The following is a 21,582-nucleotide window of genomic DNA, read 5'->3' as shown; positions in this document are numbered from 1 at the left end:
TTCCCTGAGATTGCACAGTAAGAGCTGGAGGCCTGGATCAGAACTCGTGCTCTTAATCACTGAAGCTAAATAGTCTTTCCACAAGACTTTTTTTTCTTCCTTCTCAAAGTTATTGGGTTTACATTTTTAAAAATAAAATTTAAAATATCTACATCAAAACCTGTTTCCTTTATATGTTTCTAATGCTGATTTTATACCAGTATTGTACCTAAGGACACATTTGGATTTACAATCAGAAAAAATATCTTCAGGAGCAATAATCATGCAGAATTTTCCCAGCAAGCTTTTGATAAAAACAGATAGGATACTTAAAATGATCTATAACCTTAACAGACTCACTTGATTTTGTCTTTGTTTGAACAAAAATGGTAGTAAAAAATTTCGGATGGCTTGATGGATGGCATGTAGGAGGATCCCCTTTAGATCCTTGGCATCTGGGCAGATTTTCTTCCTGGGGGTTGCCAGCCTCCTGGCGAACTACTTCCTATCTGCTTAGGCTTCTTGGGTATTTAGGGCCTCTATGTTTGTTCTATCAGATAAGAGAGAAAAGATTGGAATTCATTAACTGTGGAGGAAGCTTCTGAAAGGGTTAGGGTGCTGTGGGGGGAAGGGGAAACCTCCATTGCTTGGGACTCTTGGAAATTTGCCTAATGAGCTTGGTGAAGGTCCTCTGCTAGGGATATTAGGGGCATTTTACCTGTGGGAAATGTTTACTGGTGTGGACGAGAATGGAGAATTAGGATGCACCACTTGGCTTCCGGAAACCAAACAGAGCACTCAAAAGAAATTAAGGAGTGGGCCTAAAAAGTTAAAGGAACTGCCTCTCCTTTCTGCTAACTTTGGATTGTTTTTGCATGGAAATTTGTATTTGTGAAATAACTGAGCCATATGGATGCACAAGGATGCATGTGTTCTTCTAGTCTGTTGATATGAGGAGCAGTTGAAGGGTGTGGGCTTGTCTGGAGGTGGGGTGAGTAGGTGGATGTGGTAACATGAGGAGGGAGCAGGTCTGAGGAATATGGGCCTATGTCAATCCGAGGATCTGGGCATTTTGGCAAGAGCACCCTCCCTTCTCATAGAGAGGTATTTATTTATTTTTGAGATCACCATCTGCCCCACCACCTCCCCCCACCTGAAGTTCTATGGATAAGGATGTTACATCTCTGGGTAACCTCTTTCCCTGGCGATGATTAAAGAGTAACAAATGCCCACTCAGAAAGACTGTACAGGCTGAGAAAGACTGAGCTCATTTCTGTCACAAACATCAGTAGACAGGCTCAGGAGAGCAAAGCAAAGGAATAGATTCTAGGAAATTAGAACTTCTAACAGCTTTCTATACTTCCACTGTGAAAAAGGCTGGTGCAGAACAACCTGCATAATCATATGCCTTACCATTTCTTTTTTTGTCTTACCTTCGTGTCTTTTTATCATATAATTTTACCACCATTCTATAGGGACCTCCCTCCAGGCCTGGAGAGCTTTCTGTTCCTCAATATGCAGCCCTGAGAATGGATGGAGGAAACTAACCTTTAATGAATGCCTATTGTATGACAGGCACTCTACACTGTGCTCTAGAGGAGTATATCATTTAATCCAACCCCGGGTGAAGTGGATATTGTTCTCATTTTATAGATGATTAGCTTAAGGTCACAGATAGATGTGGTCTGACTGGTGCCACTGGCTGCTCTCTTTTCATTGTTTCGTGCTGCCTTGGGTTAGACCAGAAGACCAGCAGGTACTCTTCCCTAAACAGAGTATCTTTTTAGGATGACACTGTGAACTACTTGCATGCATCTGCAGCATCACTGGGTATGAGGCTAACTCATGAAGGAGTGAAGGATCAGTAGATGGAAGAAGAGCAACTATCTCTTTCCCATCATTATGGTCATCATGAAATGGACCTGAGACTTCCTGGCCTGGGTCACTGGAATGCGAGCTTGAGTCAGAATCTGAGATCTTTGCTATTTTGTCTTTTCCCCCCCAAAACTACACTGCCGCAGTTCCTTTATCTCTCTGCAGAGCGCGTTTGGTTTGGAAATGCCAGTTCCCCTTTCAATATTAGCATGGAAAGTCCATTTTCTTTTTTCCGGTTCTCAGAGAAGTCTACCCTCAGTCCTTTCTGTTCTGGGGTACCCATAGTGTGAGTCATAGTGTGGAGGTGGCAGCTTTCATGACCTTCTCTTGAAATTTTACATACTGAATGCAGCTTGTTAAGGAAATGAGGGTTGGGTTATAGAGAGACTGCAGAAAGACTCTTATATCCTGATAAAGACTATAGAAGAGGCTTATAGTAGGTTTGTGGAAAAGGGAAGCTTTTCCACAATGGTTCACTCCCAGGCCACCATTGTGAGGATTCTAGCTTTTCTTTAACTCTGTTAGAGAAGCTGCTAGTGAATCCAACTGGTCATGGAGCTCCTATGCTTGACAATTTAGAAGTATTTCCATGGACTCTAGGCCCTTTCAAGATGTCCCTGGGTGTGCCAGGATTTCCATTTTTGAATGCTATTGTGGGATGTCCTCATTAGTAATTTCACCAAAAATGGCTTCTCTCAGTTGTAATCATGTATGCTCTTTCTTTCTCCTCCGTTTCCCTTCTCATCATGTTCCTCATTAGCATAACAGAATACTAGAATATTAGATTTATAGAGAATAAAAAGAAACTTGAATCAAACTCACACTTATCCATAAGAAAACTGAAGGCCATAGAGGTTAAATGATTTGCTTCAATAAGTGGCAGAGCAGAGCCTAGAACCCAGGGCCCCGACCAAGTGCCAGCATCCTTTTGTCACATTTTCTCTTCTTTCCTCTGTACCCTTTCTGTGCTCAACCATCTTCCCTCTAGTCCCTTCTTTCTCTTCTGGGGCTTCCTCATCCTTAGCAAGTATATGTTTTTGGTGTTTGGGGCATAGGAGGCTGGATATAAGGATCATGACTAATAAGAAAGGACTTACGTAAGAAAAAAATAGGAATGGATAAGAGAAAGATATTCATAGAGGTGAAGCCAACCAGCAGAGATCCAGTGAGAATTGGAAACAGTGACTCAGAAAAATGGTTAATATTCTTCTTTTCCAAATATGTTGCTGGAGAACTTTGTGAAATGATAATATAAAACTCAGTAGGCAATGGACTTCTACCCAGTGTAAAACCAAGAGCAGATCTCAGCAGATGGGAGAATAGACGGATGCTTAGGCAAGCACTCATCTCAGAATGGTTGCTGGGCTCTTCAGTAGCCCTAAGAAAGGCAAACTATCCAGACTCTGCCTTAAGAGGTAGCTCTTTGAGAACAATTGAGTACTCCTGGGAAGGAGGAAGCAGCTCAAATAAAAAGATCTTTAGATCCCTTTCTTTTAGAATTCTCAATTGGAGCTAAGAGATCAGGGAATTTTATTTGATTATTCTGATAATAGTTTTCCAAGCTTTTCAGGGTATAGGGCTGAGAGTACAGAGAGGTTTCTAGCCCTGGTTCTAGAAAAATCTCATTCCTTTCCTGGTCTCAGCATCTACATCTGTAAAATGAGTGTGTTGGAATAGTTACTAAGACTCTAAGGTGCCTTTCAGTTCCCACTGTAGAGACTCTGGGATTCTAGTTTCCATCATTGTTATTTCAGCTGATTGGAGGACACGATTAACTTTCTTGGTCTCCAGCATTCGAAGCCTGGCTGCACATTAGAATAAGCCTGGGAACTTCTAGAAATGCTGATACCTAGACTGCAGTGAAGACAAATTAAATCCAAATTTCTGGAGATAGGACCCCTGTATTCTTAAATTTGAAAAGCTTTCCAGGTGATTCTATGGTCCAGCCATGGCTGAGATCCACTGATCTTCTAGACTGAGGGGAGCCAATTACCTGACTTCCTTCGGTTTCTTTTGAGTGTGCTTTGATTACGTCTTGGCTGCTCCCTCTCAGTTTTCTTGCAGTCTATGGTGAAATAGCAGGAGCCGCCTGGGTGTCTTGAAATTTAGCCTGAGAGAATGGGGTGATTAATTCTTATGTTTCACTGCACTGACAAAGCCATTCACCTGTGGCTGCTTCCGACACACCTCCAGCTGCACAGGTAACAGCCTTCTGTGATGAGGGGGATGGACCAGACATCCTGAATGCAGTTCTGGCTGAGGAGGCCATTTGAGGCTGAAGGACAGAGTAAGGCTCACCCAGGAGGCCCTTGAGCAAGTGACTAAGAGTTGTTGACCTTGCTTCCTACCTGGTTGGTTCACCCCTTGTGCATATGAAGGTTGATCCAGCGTGACTACCATTGAATACAGGAGTCACCTCCTTAACATCCTTGACACTCCCCTGGGGATGTGGAACTCACAATAAGTGCTGTGCTGAAACTGGCTTGTCCCAGCTCTTGAGTGTCCTCTCTGTGTGTCTCTTCTAGACTCCATGTTCAGTGATATCAAGATGGTAGCTTGAAATTGGCCATGGAGAGAGTATTTATACCCCAGAAATTTGCAAATGCTACACATTGGGGCTTTTCCCCCGATGTTAAACATCTATTAGCACAACACTTAGTTTTCTACTTAACAAAATAGTCCATTCACTTGTGGAACAGTGGAAGTTCTTCTCTTTATTGCTCCAGATCTGTCTTCGGATGAGTACTCTGCACATTGGGTCTTAGTCTTTGCCTCCATAATAACTTAGAAAACATCTGAGCCCCTTATTACAAGCTAGCCCTTTAGATATTTGAAAGCAGCTGTGATGTATTTCTCAAGTCTTCCCTTTCCAAGCTGAGTATCCCTAGTTCTTTCAACATTATCTCACGTGGTTTGCAGGCTCAGTAGGTGTCTTTGAATGCCAGGGCACAGTTGCAGAATTTTCAGAGGAAAACAAACATTCTCCCACAGGTGATCTATGGACTCTTTCACAAAAGGCTTTTCATTTTTCTTATGCTGCCTCAGTTCCATGATGCTGGTGTTGATATGAAGTGGGGTGTAGTCTTGGGTGGGGTTGCTGATTGCACCTCATAGTCATCTTCCCTGAAATGCACGTTGCTGCCAGAACTCTTGATGGGCTCCAATTCATCAGAGTGTCATCAAAACACAAATTCTCGTTTCTGAAACAGGTAATTTTCCCACTGCTGTTTTGTTTTCTTCCAGAGGCTTTTAATGCTCCCCTTTTCTTTTTTCCCTTTTCTGTAGCGTTCAATCATTTGTCTGCTGTTCACCAAAACTGTGTGTTGAATGACAGCGTTTTGAGTCCAGGATCCAGTCACACGCAAAACAAATGAATTTGTTAAGACTTATCCAGCTGTCTATAACTGCAAGGGGCACGGCAGTGGGAGGAGGGAGGGAGACAGTACTGTCTTATTTTCTCAGAACTGGCACTCCCCATCCTTTGGGAATCAGGGCCCAGATGAGTCTGGAACTGACCTCAGTGTTGGTTCACCAAAGTAGCAATCATGTGCACTTCCTTTCAGCCATTTTATCCAGAGGGCAGGGTCCTGGGAGTCAGATGGGAGTTCTTTGGTCTAAAGTAATGAGAATTTGGACTTGCCTTCACAGCCAGCATTAAATGGGTAATGCTTAGGATCTTTTGCTTTGAGTAACTGAGTCCACTGACCTCCACGAGAGAGCGGCAGGATTGTATTGGCAAACAAAAGGCCTTTTGGGGAGTTCTCTGCCTCTTTGTTATGTTCTCAATATTGCTTTATTTGTCTTTCATTCATTAGGTTTTTAGGAGTAGGTGTGATGGCATTTCCATCTTCTTGACAGCAGGAGTGGGGAAGAGAGAGAGAGAGAGAGAGAGAGGATTAAGAAGGAGAGAGGTGTGTGTCTGTTCAGGACTGCCTGTCAGATGGTGAATTTGAACAGAGGCAGCTGTTGTCATGGCGATGGCAGGTTGCATCCCACCACCATGGAAACCAAAGTTAAAAAACTGATGTTAAGGCTGGAAGTCACATGATGCATTTTTGTTTTGTTTTGTTTTAAAAAAAGAAAAGGGGTTTGGTTTTTTAGTCTTTTTTTTTAAGATGAGGTTGGGTGGTGAGAAAAATTGCACAAGGAAAGCAATGAGATGATGACATGGGACAGTATGGAGTAGGCAGAGCCTTCTTTCATGTTTTTCTGCTTGTTGACAGTGCATGTCTCCTGCCGTGGTTAGAGAGGGGAGGGGAGGGATATGCAGGGTGGACTTCCAGGTTTGCAGCCACAGTTGTGCACTGCTAACTGTCACATGGAGAAACACAGGGTTTTAGCCCTCTTGCCCTTTGGAGGTGATGTGTGGTTCACCTTCTGTTGATCAGCCCAGAACAGACCCAGCAAACCTAAAAGTATGGACTACCCAAATAGGAAGATAGTCCATATATTGATAAATTTGGAAGGTTAACATTTATTTTCAGAGAATTGAAAAGTTCATCTATAGCTCCTCAGAATCTCCAGGAATAGTTCTGTCTGTTTATTCCCTTTTCTGGGCTGGTCTCTTTTGGGCTGCCATGTCCTGCCAGGGCAGCCATAGGAGTGAGTGCAAAGAAGTCCAGAAGGAGCCCTGGGCCAAGACTCCTTGCACCATAGCTTATCTCTTAACCTGGGCCCTCTCACCTGGGCAGGGTGGAGCGGCTTGCTGAGAGGCATTAGAAAGCCCTCTTGGCTCTCCATCTTTTTACCTCATACTCACTTCTACTTTATGCCATGATCTGGAGAAAATGTGAAACATCCCTCCAGGAAGGGAGCTGGACTGGTCAGGGCTGTTTTTGCTTGTTTGTTCTTTTTTTTTTGTTTTTTGTTTTGTTTTTTGAGACAGAGTCTCACCCTGTCCCCCAGGCTGGAGTGCAGTGGTATGATCTCGGCTCACCACAACCTCCATCTCCTGGGTTCAAGCTATTCTCCTGCCTCAGCCTCCTAAGTAGCTGGGATTACAGGTGCACACCACCATGTCTGGCTAATTTTTGTATTAATTGCAGAGACAGGGTTTCACCATGTTGGCCAGGCTGGTCTTGAACTCTTGACCTCAAGTGATTCACTCACCTCGGCCTCCCAAAGTGCTGGGATTGCAGGCGTGAGCCACTGTGCCTGGCCAGGCCAGGCCTGTTTGAACAGGGCTGGTTTGAATTTTCCTTTTGTGTAGACAGGTTAGGAAGCAGAGATTTCTGTAAGAATGTCTGCTTCTAGGAAGGTGAGGAAGACCATGAGGGATGCAGACACACTGTTGAAGTGATGGTCGTAACTATTGCTATGTCTGGGTTTTAGGCACAAGGTCTTATGTCTTCGGCATTACTCGTCCCTCCAGGACAGATGTATCTTTCTCAGTCGGCTCAGACGAGGGTCATATGATCTCACCAGCATGATCTCACTGCATTTCCATCAGGGTCTGTGGGAACTGGAGCCAGACTTCTGTGATGGTTCAACCCCTCCTGTTCTTAGCCCTGGCCTGGGGTGTGATTAATATCCCTTCTAATCACTGGGAGAGATTGCATCAGAGCCATCAGCTTCATAAATCCTCCTCTGGGGACTGGTGTTTGGATGCGCTTTCCATATTCTCAGGAGGTTCTGGGCCAAATGTCTTTGCTCTTTTCCCGGAGGCCCATTACCATAATTTTCTTTTAAATCCTTTATTGGAGTTGGTCTCCTCTGTGTCAGTCCATGGCTACAGCCAGCCAGCCCACTCCTGAGGGCTGGAGGCTGTGACCACCAACAGATGCTTTCCCCAAAGTATTGAGCCACAGTAAATGCTGAAAGATTGAGTTAGTAGGATACTGAAAGTAACTGTATTTGTGCAACACTTTACAGTTTTCAGAGGGAGTTCAGATTCCGGTATCATTTTAGGCTTCAGTCCTTTTGTATTTCTTGTTTGGTTCTGTGGGAATGGATGGTCATAACCCTTCATTGACTCTTGAGTACTGTGTTGGGACAGCTTTTGCAGTCGGAGGCCTGGCTCTGGTTTCCTTTACCAAGCTACATTTTCTCCATTGCATTCCAGGTCTTGAAGAAGATTCTGAAGTTACACAGAAGGCTTGTATAGCTGTATTTCATTCCTGTTGATATGTAAAATGTCTATTTGGTGTCATGCTAATACGGAATCACAGACTAGTTAAGGCTCTTTCTCTGTTACTGTCTTTGAGTAAAAGTCCACTTATTAGGATGATATTTATGTGCACATGAGGAAGAGGTGGAAAGACATGCATGAAGGCGTCCATGCCATCCTCTGAGGCTGTTACATCTCTTGGATTTAGACGTCCAAAAACATGAGACTGAAGGGAGAAAAGGAGACAGGTCTTCCTGTAGGGTCTGGGGTGAGGGCTGGAAATGGGTAAAGGAGGCTGAGGAATGCCTCCCCTCAGACTGTGGACTCTTCTATACCCCCCAAGGAGTTTCCAGGAAGTGCCTGAGTGCCCACCGACTGCTCCCCACAAAAGCATATTCCTCATTAGGCTGAAGTTGGGAGAGTGCACAGCATTCTATCTGCCTGCCTGTCCCTGGTGGCCCCTTACCCCTCAGAGCATGGCCTTCTTAGTGTTCGGATGTCATAGGCTCTGGGAGGAGACAGCTGAGTACAGAGGTCTTCAGGATGAGCCCCCTGGTGGTGATAGAGATGCATGTTTGCCTGGGGACACCCAATATTTACTGCTTGAGGTCTAAGTCCTTCCCAAGCATGTACCTGCAGATCTGTACCTGAGAGGTGATGATGAGGAGGCTCTTTAGGCTCAGGCAGATGAAGAGCTCAGCTCCAGGCCAGGCCCCCAGGGCTCCGGTGACAGCAGAACCAGCATCAACACCCTTGCCCCAGCTTTCTGTGCTTCAAGAAGGAAATGAACAAATGGCAGGTGTGCAGGCCGCGTCGTGCTGCTCAAATTAGCCATGTTGCTAAGGAAACAAGTCAACCATTCAAAGGAAGGAGCATTGAGTAAAGGAGATAAATCAATAAGTGAACCTATTTTTATCATTTCCCTAATGATTGTCTTGAAACTGCTAGACTAGAAAGAGAGTTGGAGCGACACAGGTCCTCATTAATGGGCTCAGAGGGAGCAAGGAGTGAAGGGGTGTTTGAGGAGATTGCCAGTAAAGTTTATGAAATGAGGCCTCTAGTGAGCAGTGAGCTGGTACGGGAGGGAAGGCAGGAAGGAAGATGTCTTTTGCAGGTTTCAAAATGCTTTCGTGGTCATTTCCTCATTTTGGCCAGGTCCCTTCATTCTCTTGCATTTAATCCCCTCCGAAGTCTTTTTCTGATTTCTCTGGCCATCGCATTCCTCCTCACTCTCAGGTTGGGATGGGTTTTTGTGTTGATTTGTTCTTTTCAGGATACATACAGCTTTAATTGATTTTGTAGTGATAAATGAACACATGCTCATTTGAACACTCAGAAAATGGTTAGAGGAGTAAAGAAAAAAGTGAAAATAACCCTGCTACCGAGAGAAGACTCATCATCCTTCCAGCAAGACAGAATTTTTTCTCGTTCTCTCCCTTCTCTTTTTTTTTTGTTTTTGTTTTTTTTGAGACGGAGTCTTGCTGTGTTGCCCAGGCTGGAATGCAGTGGCACGATCTCAGCTCACTGCAAGCTCCGCCTCCCAGGTTCACGCCATTCTCCTGCCTCAGCCTCCCGAGTAGCTGGGACTACAGGTGCGTGCCACCACGCCTGGCTAACATTTTGTATTTTTTTTAGTAGAGATGGGGTTTCACCGTGTTAGCCAGGATGATCTTGATCTCCTGACCTCGTGATCTGCCCACCTTGGCTTCTGAAAGTGCTGGGATTACAGGCGTGAGCCACTGCACCTGGCCTTCTCTTTTTTTTTTTAAACATGAAAGGGATCTTCCATGTATGCTGGTTTATTTTCTTTTTTAAATAGGTCATGTGTGTCTACAGTGGACAGTATAAAAAGTTCAAATGGGTATACAGTGTGGAGAGTGTGGGTACCTTTTGTAAGGATACCTCTGGCTCTAGTTTCCCTGTATGATTCATTTATCAATTGAGTATTAATTTATTAATAAAATAACAGTTACCGGGGCCCCACTGTGTGCCAAGCACAGTGGTGAGTGATGCAGGCAACGTCCTGCCCTGGGGCTCCCAGTCCTTACTGCCCCATCATCTCCATTTGTTCAAGATTTCAGAACACAAGCAATCTGGATACCAGGGATAGATATTCTTCTCTAAAATATGCACAGTGTCAGGCACAGAGTGTAATGAGTGTCACTGAATTCTAGAACAGAGAGTCAGAGTCCTGGACAGACTTCCATCTTGTCCCTGATTGTGGTTGCCATGAAGGGTGACGGTCTTTGAGGCCGTGGCGACTCGGAGCTCCCTTTGACCTTTCTAAGTCATGTCTTTGTCCAGTCTGCCAGGTTGAGGTGCACTAGCTTAACTGGTGGGTGGGTGTTATTTGCCGTCTAGGCTCTTCACTTTGGGGATGTAGCAGAGCCATTGCTTTGGGGTGTGAAGTTTTGCTGTCGGGAAGAAATGGGAGTGGTGCCTCGGAGGCAGCCTGCAAGGGTGGGAGTGAGCAGGAGCCATGGCTCAGGCCAGAGTGGGTGAGCAAAGCCCTGTCTTTATAATGGCTCCTCAGTGAATGCCTCATGTTCATTCCTACCTGCATTGGACATTGACTAAGCTCCTACTGTATACCATGGGCTCTGCTAAGCACTGCCAGTAGAGACATGAGCAAAACTCCTGCTTTCAAGATACAGTTTCTTGATTTAAATAGGAGAAGAAATAATACAGTCACACAATTCAAAGAGCTGTGGGGCACGGGGAGAAACTTTCACTGACAAGGTGGCATTTCAGCTTGGTCTTGATGTATGACCGGAAAGGAGAAGAAACACCGTTGCATGTGGTGGCAGAAGCACCTAGATGTAAATGCCTCTTCTTTGTGCTTTCTTCAGAAAGGGAAGTGGAAAAGGCTTTAAAGAACAGGGCTGTAAGGGAGAGTGGCTGGGGCCTAGGCAGACTTGGATGGTCTCTTCTGCTCACCTCCCCTGAGATTTCCCTGCCACTATCCATTCTTTCACCTAGTCCACAGTTACACAGAATCTCCACATTCTCACTGCAGGTTCTTCATTACCGCAGCCATGAATTCATCCTGAGGTCTAGATGCCCTATAAGGCCGAAAGGGACATCCCTCTCAAGGGCATATATATCTGAACAATTTTAAAAATGTAAAGCAAAAAAAAATATTTTTAAGCCAGAAGATTGCTGCTCTGAATGGGCCTCACATCAGATAGTGGGAAGAGGATTTGGCTGGAGAGGAAGTGAGAATAGGGTCTTCTTAGAACCTGTGAATTACCAAACTCCCACCTTTAGATTCTAGACTTTAGGGCCTTGGGTAGCACCAGCCATCAAGACCTCATGAATTCTCAGCCACCCAGATACCTGGCCAGTCACTGGGAGTTTGACTCATCAGCACCTGGGCCAAGAGCCATTCCCCTGCCTGGAGCATCTTCCAGTGGTGTTGGCTACACATTCCTGAGCTAGCCTGTGTCCCCACAAACCTCACATATCTGCCCTTGGACATTCTGGGCTAGTTGAGCTTAAAGGTCCTTATAGGGAGCAATATACTTGGGTTATCTGGCTAGGAAAATGCAGGTATGGGTGTGGAAGCAGGGAGCTGGGGCAGTGGAGGAACTGCCATGGTCCAAGGGGATATTGTGAGTGGGGAGTCAGGGGCAGTGGAGGAGCTGCCATGGTCCAAGTGGGTATTGTGAGTGGGGAGGCCTCGGAGGCACATGGCTGCCAGGACCTGTCTTGCCTGCAGGCTCAGCACCGAGAACCCATCTACTTTGAAGCCTGTGCTTATCACTTTCAGGTTTTCAGGGGAAGAAGATTCAACCCCCCAAAACAATCATAGACCCCGCATAGACCCATGAGAATGCGAGAGGTCTGCAGCTTGAACGAGAAAGTACTCGTGCCCAGTCCTACCTCCCAGGGCAGGCACTGGGCTTCTTGGATCTGCTGAGCAGGTGTCTGAAATTGCATGAGACGTTTCCAGCTGTGAGGAGTGACCAGGTGAGCCCCACACTGTTGTGAACACTTTTGTTAGGAACCAGGACAGGGGATGACATGGAAGAGGCCCTGGTTTCACTCCAGTCAGATCCATCAGCCCTCCTCCCCCAGCTCTTGGGGACTGGCAGACAGACCCCCACTTTGTGTCAGGCTGCCCAGGTATGTTCCTGGGAACACCGTTCAAAAGAGATGCTCTGAAAAAAAGAGTTACAAGGTGAAGCAAGTTTGGGAAATGTTGTGTGCTGTCCCAAACACCTTGTGTGTGTGTGTGTGTGTGTGTGTGTGTGTGTGTGTGTGATGGGGTGTGTGCCCACTGTATGCAAAAGTATTAAAGGCCCCAAGAAGTCCTGCTGGGGAGAAACCTGCTTAACTTTACCCAACCCAGGCTTTCTCTCATTGGTTGATTGCAAGTTCCTATAGCACCAGTATTTCATGGCCTGCATTTTAGGAATACCACTCTCAACGCTCTCAACTTCTGTTGTCTTTTGTCAGTGACTTGTATGCGTGTTGTCAGTTCCCTTTCTGGACCCATCGCCCGAGCATGTTTTCAGGAAAGGGTATGGATTCCTTGGCCACCATTGCTGCTGGGTTCCCATCTTTAATTTGCAGGGATGAGTCTGGGATTCCGGGTGCCTATGCCAGGCCCAGGGCAACCTAGGCTGTTCAGAAGGCTTATGGGACACTGGGTCCTTGTGTGGTCCCTGGTTGCTCTGCATTTTTTCAGAGGTCTGGGTTACAGCCATAATGGGAGGGGAGGAGCACTCCCCCTGTGATCAGTGGGCATGGGTGGCCCTTGGCAGGCTGTATGTTGGGGGCCAGTCCTTAGAAGGTGGGCATGCTAGCTGGGTGGGCATCTGTGGTGTGTGTCTGCTGGCATGTTTGGCTCTCAGGGGCTTGGCACCCGGAGTGTTTGAAGGAAGAGGAATGCCCATGGGTGCTGAGGGACTTTCCATGAGGGGAGGCGCCCCTCTGAGTGGGAGGGTTTAAGCAGGCACAGTGGGGTGTGGAGGCAATGGACAGGCTCCGAAGTCCCCTGAGGCCAGGTCTGTTTTTAGTTCCGGTGGCTGAACCTCAGGGCAGCAGAGGCCCGTGGAATGGTCTCTGGGGTCTGTGTGCTGTGTGAGTGCTAGAGGTGCGTGGGAAGGAACGATGGCGGTCAGCTGCTGGCAAGTGAGTGTGACTCTCCAGTGTGACTCAGGGATGCATGGTGGTGGGGGAGGAGAAGGCACTGCCAAATGAGGATTAAGAGAAGGACTAGGGGCTCACACACAGCCAGCATCTCAGCCCTGCAGCCCCCGATGCCAGCACCAAGACCAGAGCAACTGGTGAGCAGCTCACATCTCATTGCACACACTGCCTTGCCCTCCCCAGAGATGCCCTGGGTGCTAACTTAACATTGTGTTATTGCCACAGGTAGCCTGGCAGGATGGGGGGCGTTGCAGGGATAGCTGTGATTTGCCCTCCTGAGCTCCACGACAGGGTTCCAGGCCCTGCACCCTACACAGCCTGTCTGGATATGTGGGGAGATAAGAACAGTCCCTTTCCTTCCCTCCACTTTGCCAGATCTACTGCTCCTCTCTTCTGCCTGGATTCCAGAATCTTCTAGAGCACAGATTGCTCAGCAAGACCAGCTGCAGTAGCTAACTTGTGTTTGTCGTAACAGTAATCACAGAATGAAATCCCAACATGCAGAATGACAGCGCTGGGAGCTGGTGATTCCCTCTTTCTCTTCTGAGAGTCCTTCCCACGTCCCTCGGAGCATGTGGCAAAACCTTCCTGCAGGGGTCATAGTCCTGTTTTTGAAAAGGCACAGGGAGCACCTCACCTGTTTTCAAAAACATCTAACAGAAAAAAGTCTGCATTCATTCATTATAGTGTGGTTCTTACAGGACTGGACTTTGCTGTCCAGGATTCCAGACTCGTGATCAGTCTCTGTTTCATATAGATGCAGACACTTAGAAGAAAATAAGGTGGGACAAAGCAAGCCTCTCCTTCCCCCAGAAGTACATTGCTGAGTGGAATTTTAAAATAGAAGGAAGCTCACATGGAGAGAATTGTTTATTTTCCAGATGTTCTTCTGTTACTCAGTGGTGCAGAGATTCTAGAAGAGAGGACTCCAGTTGTGAGCCCAGGAGAGCAATGGATTGCAGCAGCTAGATCTGTGCACAAGCATCGTTACCCAGTTCAGTGGTTTGAAGACTGGGGAGAACAAGGGGTCTGCGATGGCATTAATTATGTTTCTTCCTCCTTTCTTCCCCCTTCCATTTTCAGCCTTGGTTATTGGATTTGTTACTGAATTCACTCAGTAGCTGGAGTGTCTGCCATATGCCCAACTATATTATGTATTGGCTATATACGTTCTTTTTTTGGAGAAGATGCTTTGTGTTCAGAGACCAGGCACAAATGTTTTTGGTTTCACGTGCTAAGGACCATCCACTGTCTTGCCTGCCTGCCTGTTTACAAATAAAAATCATGCAAACTGCACAGACACAATGCGGGTTGATAGAGTTGTGTGTTTATGGGCACAGCCATCTTGGAGGCTGTGTCCCTCTCTGGTGAATTTGTTCCTTAACTCCGCTTTCCCACGCCATTTGAGTACATGATCCTGGCCACCATCATTGCCAACTGCATCGTCCTGGCCCTGGAGCAGCATCTTCCTGAGGATGACAAGACCCCCATGTCCCGAAGACTGGTATGTGATTCCCCTCCTTCTCCCCTTTGCCCCTTTTGTCTTTCTTGGTTTCTTCTCCTCTGCTTTATCACTCTCCCATTCCCTTCCTGCCTGTGAGTTCTGGGAGGAGTTTGCTCTTTGCTGGGGGACAAGCTAATGACAGACCCCATGGGGATTCACACGGAAAAGAAGAGATTACAAACACTGTGTCTGTGCTGCGTGGCAGCCAGGGAAGAAGAAAGGGCAGGCACAGGCCCATTTTCTTCCCTCCTCTTTCCTAAGGGACTTCTGACACGAGAGGAAGAGGTGGGCAGTAGAGGGGAGAGGATGAAGGATGCTCAGTGCTTGTGTGTATTTGTGGTTATGAACTTCCCAATGCTTACGTCCTTATTTTCCTTAAAGAAATGAGTCACACATCTAACGTATTCCCCCTAAAAAGAGCAGACAAATTGCCTAAAATTCACGTGTGTACTTGAGATGATGACCTTCAAGCTTCTAACTTATGTGAAGAGCAGCAAACTCCTTCAGGGCAAAGCCAGGGCCATCAGGGACCTTCCTGGGAAGGAAGTCTAGCCCATGGATGTGACCCTCACATTGTCCATTTCTACAGCTGGCTCCCCTGGGTCTCCCTTGCCCTGTGCACTCCTGAGTCACAGACAACCTGCAAAGGTCCCTTAGCACCCTTGCTTCCCACCTACACATGGGCAGGCCCAGCACAGACATCCACGAAGGGCCAGGCTGTGCCTTTTCCTGTGTCTCATAAAGCACAGTCCTCTTCTCACTGGTGCTTCTGCTCCTCATCCCCACAGGAGAAGACAGAACCTTATTTCATTGGGATCTTTTGCTTTGAAGCTGGGATCAAAATTGTGGCCCTGGGATTCATCTTCCATAAGGGCTCATACCTCCGCAATGGCTGGAATGTCATGGACTTCATCGTGGTCCTCAGTGGGTAAGTCCACTTTCTCTCTCTGTCTGTGTGTGTGTATGAAGGGGGTTGGTATCTTGAGGTGGCTGGGGGCAGGGAATCTGGGGTGGGAAGACAGCAATCTGTAGAGTAGGGGCAGAAGAAAAAGTTCAAGGCTAAGATTCCCCAGGGTGCTGGACCATAGGTCAGCCACCTCAAGAGGAGGATGAGTACTGTGTGGAGATGCGTGTGGTGTTAGGCAGAGGCCATGGGACTCTCAGCCAGGTCTGGAAGCTGCCACTTCTGGTTTTCCATTCTGTGCTTGGCTCAGTGGCTAAACACCCACTTCTCTGGGGAGGGTGACATTTCCCAATGAGCCTTTTCACCAAAGCAAGCAGCTTACCCCCGCCTGGGAGGCACCTCCGAGACGGGCCAAAAGATGTAGTCAAATGCAGCTTCTTTTGGGCATTGGAGAAGACCCCAGCCATATTTTCTGAACTGATAATTGAGACTTGTGTTCTGACAACAGAAGTTTTTATCATTTGCAGATTTGTTAATAGTATAAAATCGAATCATATTAAAATGTTGGATAAATCATTCTGTGGAAATTAATATAGCCATACGACATTGGGGCTGACCCAGTGTCACAGCAGCATATATGATGGCAGTACATGTAGTTAAATATTTGATAAATCATTCTTTTGGAAATGAATATAGTATGAGGAAGCTGGGTTGACCCAGTGCCGTTGGCAGCAAATATGTTGGCCTTGGGAATGGTGTGACGGGCAGGCCTTCCTGGACTTTTGTGGCTTCCTGTTGGTCTTTGTGTCAGGTGGCTCTTGGTACCTGCAAAGCTGGGCACTGAGGAGTGGTCCTGTGTGGATGTGGCAGCAAGTGATGTGGTCTGGAAATTCCCTTACCCAACTGCTTGGCAGACAGGGTTCAAACCCATGAAGAAAAGAAGAGAGTGACTTAGAATGGCAGGGAAGGCAAAATATTAGCTACTACTGTGATTGACCAAAAGGAAAGGGGAGAAAAGAGGAATTGTTTTCCAGGGAGGAGTCAGAGGAGGGGTGAAGGTAGATAAAGTCTTAGAAGGAAGGGTAAGGGCTTGGGAATGGTTGCATCTATTTGTTGTCTTGTGGAATAGACAAAATACTCTTATTTTTTAATCTTTACACCATTGGGATTACGTGAAAGAGAAAACACTGAAGATGTAATGGACTGGAATATGTAAATGGAAGCACGTAAGCAGCCAGCCCCTCAATATGGGAAATGGATAAATAGACTGGGATGACTATTCATGTTTAAAAATATCTGTTGCCTTACAAAAGGATTTTCTGGAGGTTAGTTTTCTAAAAGAAAATTCTACTACATTTTAAATATGAATTAGTATATGAAGATATAGTTTTTACATAGTATTACAGAAGTATATTAGGTAATGTTGCAAATGTCCCTAAAATAAATAATATGTGCTGTATTAGAAAAGGCCTGTATGAGAATCTGAATCATTTAGAAATGTTATGATTCTATCTAGAAGAAAAGTGTTGTATAAGTCACTACAGAAGAACAACAAAAGAAGAAAAGTATTGTAATGTGTATATAATAAGTTTATGTAAATTCTTGGTCCTGCTCAGCTCTATATGTGGCAGAATCCATTTGAAATTTCTTGTCTAGTCCATTTATTTTTGTTTTAAATGATTATATGTTCATTAAAGAAATATGGAAAATACGGAAAAGTCAAAAGAAGAAAAAAAAAAATTCACTGATTCAGAAAAATTCCTGATTGTTTTGTGGTATTTCCTTCCAGGCCTTCGATGCTAAGCAAGCTGTCTTTTAAATGCTTGTAATTTTGCTGCTTTCTTCCCAATATAGTATGAGCATATTACATGTTATTGCATATTTTGGTAAAAATCTGTAATGACTGATCAGCAGTTTGTTAAGTAGATGTACACATCTTGCTTCTCATTTTTGCAGTTACTTGACACTTGGATTCTTTTTGTTTTTTTGCTCTGATAATTATTAAAGATGCTCCAACGTACATCTTTTGGATATCACATTTTATGAGACATTTTACAAGGTTGAAGAAGTACTTCTGGAGGAGTATACGGCTGTTCTGGTGTGGGGTCTGGGAACTAATGGCTGAGAGGAGGTGGAGAAACTGGACTGTTTGACTGCATGAGAGAAGACTTCCAGTAGATGTTAATCTCTCTGCAAATAAGGGTTGCTACATGGTTGTTGAAGAAGCAGATTCATAGGGACCCGTAGGGTTCTTTTGTCAGCACAGCCAAGAAGGGCCCCTGGGTCCTTGCCTGCACGTCCAGGGGGTGCTCAAGAGTCAGTGCAGGTGCTGAGCTTGGCTGAGTCAGTTGTCCTCTCTGTGCTCTCTTTCCCATCCCTCACATCTTCCCTTCTTAGTGGCTCTTCAGATGTCCCTGGCTTTGTGAATTGCCTTCACAGGCCCCTGATTTCCATCTGAACTCACAGGACTTTGCTCCTGCTCCTCCTCCAGACCTGCTGCTTAGCCCTCTTCTCAGCATGGACCGTTCCCTTTCTCCTCAATTCATGGGTGAATGTGCTCCAGGCAAAGAGCTTGGTCCTCTTGAGATCCCCGCTGAGGGGCTGAGGGTTGCGGTTCTATCCCACAGGAATGCATGATCATATTTAGTCTTACAGTCACATGATGCTCTCATCTACCACATTGTGTGGCTCTAAGATGCACATTTTTCATGCTGGAACATTGCTGAAATCAGCCTGTGTCTTACAATAATGGCATGATATAGTTTAATTGACAGCATGTTTTTCTTTCTTAGTGCTACATAAAATTACGGGGCATCTTACAATTGTTGGGGTTGTAGATTCAATGACATGTGATACCAACCAGGGAGGCAGGCAAAGTGGACTTTAGAGATGAGTCATCTGGTACTCAAAGAGGGTAAGTTATTCGCCCAAGATCACACCTGCCTCTTAATGGCAGATGCAGGAGTCAGAATTGTGCCCTTTGATCCAGGGCTGGTGTTTTGACCCCTGCCTTGTGCAGCCTCCTTACCAGGCCACCTGGTATCCCCCTTTGTCTTCCTGACACCTGCACCCACAGCAGTCCCTGCTGACAGCTCTTCCTTCCCACCTCATCTCCAGGTGTCACCTCCCATTTTCCCCTCTGCTCAGGAGGAATGACAGGTGCTGGAGCATGACACAGTGCCTCAGGGCTGAGGCTGCACAACTTCTCAGCTCTCGGTGCTGACAGGAGGGAAGTGGGTGCTGAGGTGTCAGTCAGCTGGCTCAGTGTAAGACCTGCTCTTATTGATCTTTGCTAAGAGATGACTAGTTGGGGGGCCTGGGCTACCACATTCTGCCTGTGACCTCTGACCTCCTAAACTTTAGTGTTCTTTGGCCTATAAGTTGAGGGTGTGCATGGTTTAGAAAGCGCATTTATGTACATTGCTTCATCTTGTCCTCATAATGCCATAGAAAAGACCTTGCTAGCCTCATTTTACAGATGAAGAAACCGAGGATCAGAGAGGGCACATGAATTGCTAGCAGGCACTAGATCCAGGACTTGAGCCCACATCTCCTGGCTCCAAGTTCCTTCTTTCACTGACTTTTCCCCATACTGTCAGTTACTTCACAACCCCAAGGGCCCCATGGTTCTAAGGCTCTGTGGTTGCAGGTTCCTTTAGTCCCCGTGAGGCAGTGTGGGATGAGCTCAGGGAGGTATAATCAGGCAAATGTTCACTCTCAAAGGTGGGGCTTCACATGTGAGTTGAAGGGGACAGGGGCCCAATGTGTCCATCCTGAGTCTTCTCTCTGTGGGCTTGGGATGAGACTCCCTGCTCTGTGGTAAAGAAGGCATGTCACTTTAACTGTCAGCATAGCATGGTTTGATGTGTAGAGAGTGGATCAGAGTTCCAGCTGATTTCTTCATTAATTGGCTTGTTTGTTCACTCATTCACTCACCAATTCATTAATTCAGTGCAACTAGTATTGTGTTGGTGAAGGCAGAAGGCAATGCTGGGACCGAGAAATGTGGACGTTATTATATTTTCCCACCTGCTAAAAGACAATGGAATTTGCCATTCTTTTAACACATTCTTATCTTACAGAACTTGGGATCTCTCTTGCATTGGGAACAACTCAGGCAATTTTTAAACACTTGTCAGGCCACCTGGAGAATTCCAAATTAGTTGAAGTCACTATTACACATTAGTCAAGAGTGAGTTATAAAAATATAGTACCTGGAACAGATGGGCAGATGAGGTGGGAGGATGAGAGTCAAGGGTACTCCTAAACCATGGGTAACAACAGGGAAATGAAGGCGAGGACTGTGTCTTAGATGCCCGCTCATCTCTATATGCCCAGTGCCTGGCATATAGTTGGTACTCAGTAAATGCTGATTGAATTGAATTGCTTGCCTATCCCCAGATTCTCTTGTCTATAGAATACAAAAATGAGTGCTGGGGGAAGGCTGGGGCTGGGGTAAAGAGGGATTGTCTGTTCCCAGCCTTCCCCCTTGGCCTGGCTGAGCCAGGCAGTGTCTATGTCTCTCTCATCTCTATCTACCTCTGCCAGGCTGCTCATATTCTGGTCATTCTATTAGGAAAATGAAAGCTGGGAGCTCAATTTCTAGGCCATTAAGCAATATTGGGCTTCCAGTCATCTGTGGTTATTTACCAGGTTGTCAGTGTTATCTCCTGAGAATTGCTTCCTGGGTGATGAAGGCAGAGTCAGCACTGCATATTGAAGACCTAACCTCATTGAAGTGGCTGTGGATGGGGTGGGGGTTGGAGGGGTGGATAAGGAGAAAGCAGGGGTATTACATCACCTAGCGTTTACCATATAATACAAATGGTCATTTATTGAACCATGTGCCAAAGACCACACACACACACACACACACAATTTCTAATCCTAAAAATGTACCAGGAGTTGAGAATCATTCGGCTTGACTATTACCCAGTCCCATTTTACAGATGAAGAAGCCAAGGCACAGACAATTTAACTTGTCCAAATCCAAATGGTTGGTATAAGGTAAAGTCAGAATTTGAACCCAGGCCGGTTTGCCTTTAGCACCTGGGCACCTTCCCTAGGCCAAGTGATGTCACTGCCTCAGACTCAGCGTCAGCACCAGCTGTTCCTGTGCTGCTGGAGCAATTTAGTCTCCTTTCCCTATTTCCCTTGTGTCTCTTTGGGTTCAGGCCAAATGGAGAAAAGTGTGTTATCCCTTTCCATCTGGAAGTCTTTGTTTTCCATTGTATGTTAAAGTATTGGTGACATTACAGAGCTAGTCTTGAGTGTTGGTAATATTGTCTATTTTCCTAAGAAAACCCCCAAATCAGCTCAAAATATGCTCTTTCCTGAGTTTTGTCAGCCTTGCGTGGGAGGTGACCTGCGTTGGCTCTTCCCTTTACTGCGGAGCACATGGTGTAGACTCTGGGGAGGGGCAGGTGTGTCTGTGCCTGGCTCTTCCTCCTTCCTCTGCCAAGGTCATCACCCCAGGGCCTAGGAGGCCCCTCAAGAGCTATTGCTGAATACCCACTGTGTGCCGGGCACTGTGTTTGGTGTGGGTGGAATGGGGCCTAGTGTCTTCCATGGTGGTGGGGGCTGGAGCCACGCAACATGAGAACGTGAAAGGGTGTCCAGCCTGGCCCTGGGGCACTGGGGAAAGCTTCTTGAAAGAAGTCACATTTAAATAAGTGTAAAGGATGGACAGATGGAACTCAGCTGGGCAGGGAAGGAGAAGAGCCCTTCTGGGAGAAAGAATGCTATGTACAAATGCCCTGTGGGGGTGGCGCATGGAGAGAGGCACACAGACAGACCACAGGACACTTCTGGAAGCCTGGCAGGTGGCATAGGGAGAGACCTGCAGAGGTCAGCAGGGGCCAGTCTAGGCCATTCTGAGTAGTCTGTACTTTAACCAGAGGGCAGTGGGGAGCCACGGAAGGCTTTGAGCAGGGGGTTCACTGTTTCACTCTGAGTCTGCTCTGGATGTGGCACAACTCTTTTTTCTTTTTTACTCTGGAATCAACTCTGAGGAAAGCTATGGAAAGGAGTTGGAGCCATCTCCACATCCTTAGCTGCAGT

At 46.3% G+C, this 21,582-nt stretch overlaps 1 protein-coding gene across 1 annotated transcript in view; it reads left to right on the top strand.

Moving 5' to 3' along the window:
- CACNA1E (calcium voltage-gated channel subunit alpha1 E) overlaps nt 1–21,582 on the top strand; it is a 497,630-nt gene that overhangs the window by 178,576 nt on the left and 297,472 nt on the right. The window contains exons 4-5 of the mRNA XM_063710329.1: nt 14,513–14,618; nt 15,407–15,546. Coding sequence (XP_063566399.1) covers nt 14,513–14,618; nt 15,407–15,546 — 246 coding nt within the window. The remainder of the gene's footprint in view (nt 1–14,512; nt 14,619–15,406; nt 15,547–21,582) is intronic.

Source organism: Gorilla gorilla, chromosome 1 (genome assembly GCF_029281585.2).
Source record: "Gorilla gorilla gorilla isolate KB3781 chromosome 1, NHGRI_mGorGor1-v2.1_pri, whole genome shotgun sequence".
In the NCBI taxonomy this organism is placed as follows: Eukaryota; Metazoa; Chordata; class Mammalia; order Primates; family Hominidae; genus Gorilla; species Gorilla gorilla.
The sequence above is the reverse complement of the archived record's forward strand: the minus strand, read 5'-3'. Positions and strand labels throughout refer to the sequence as shown.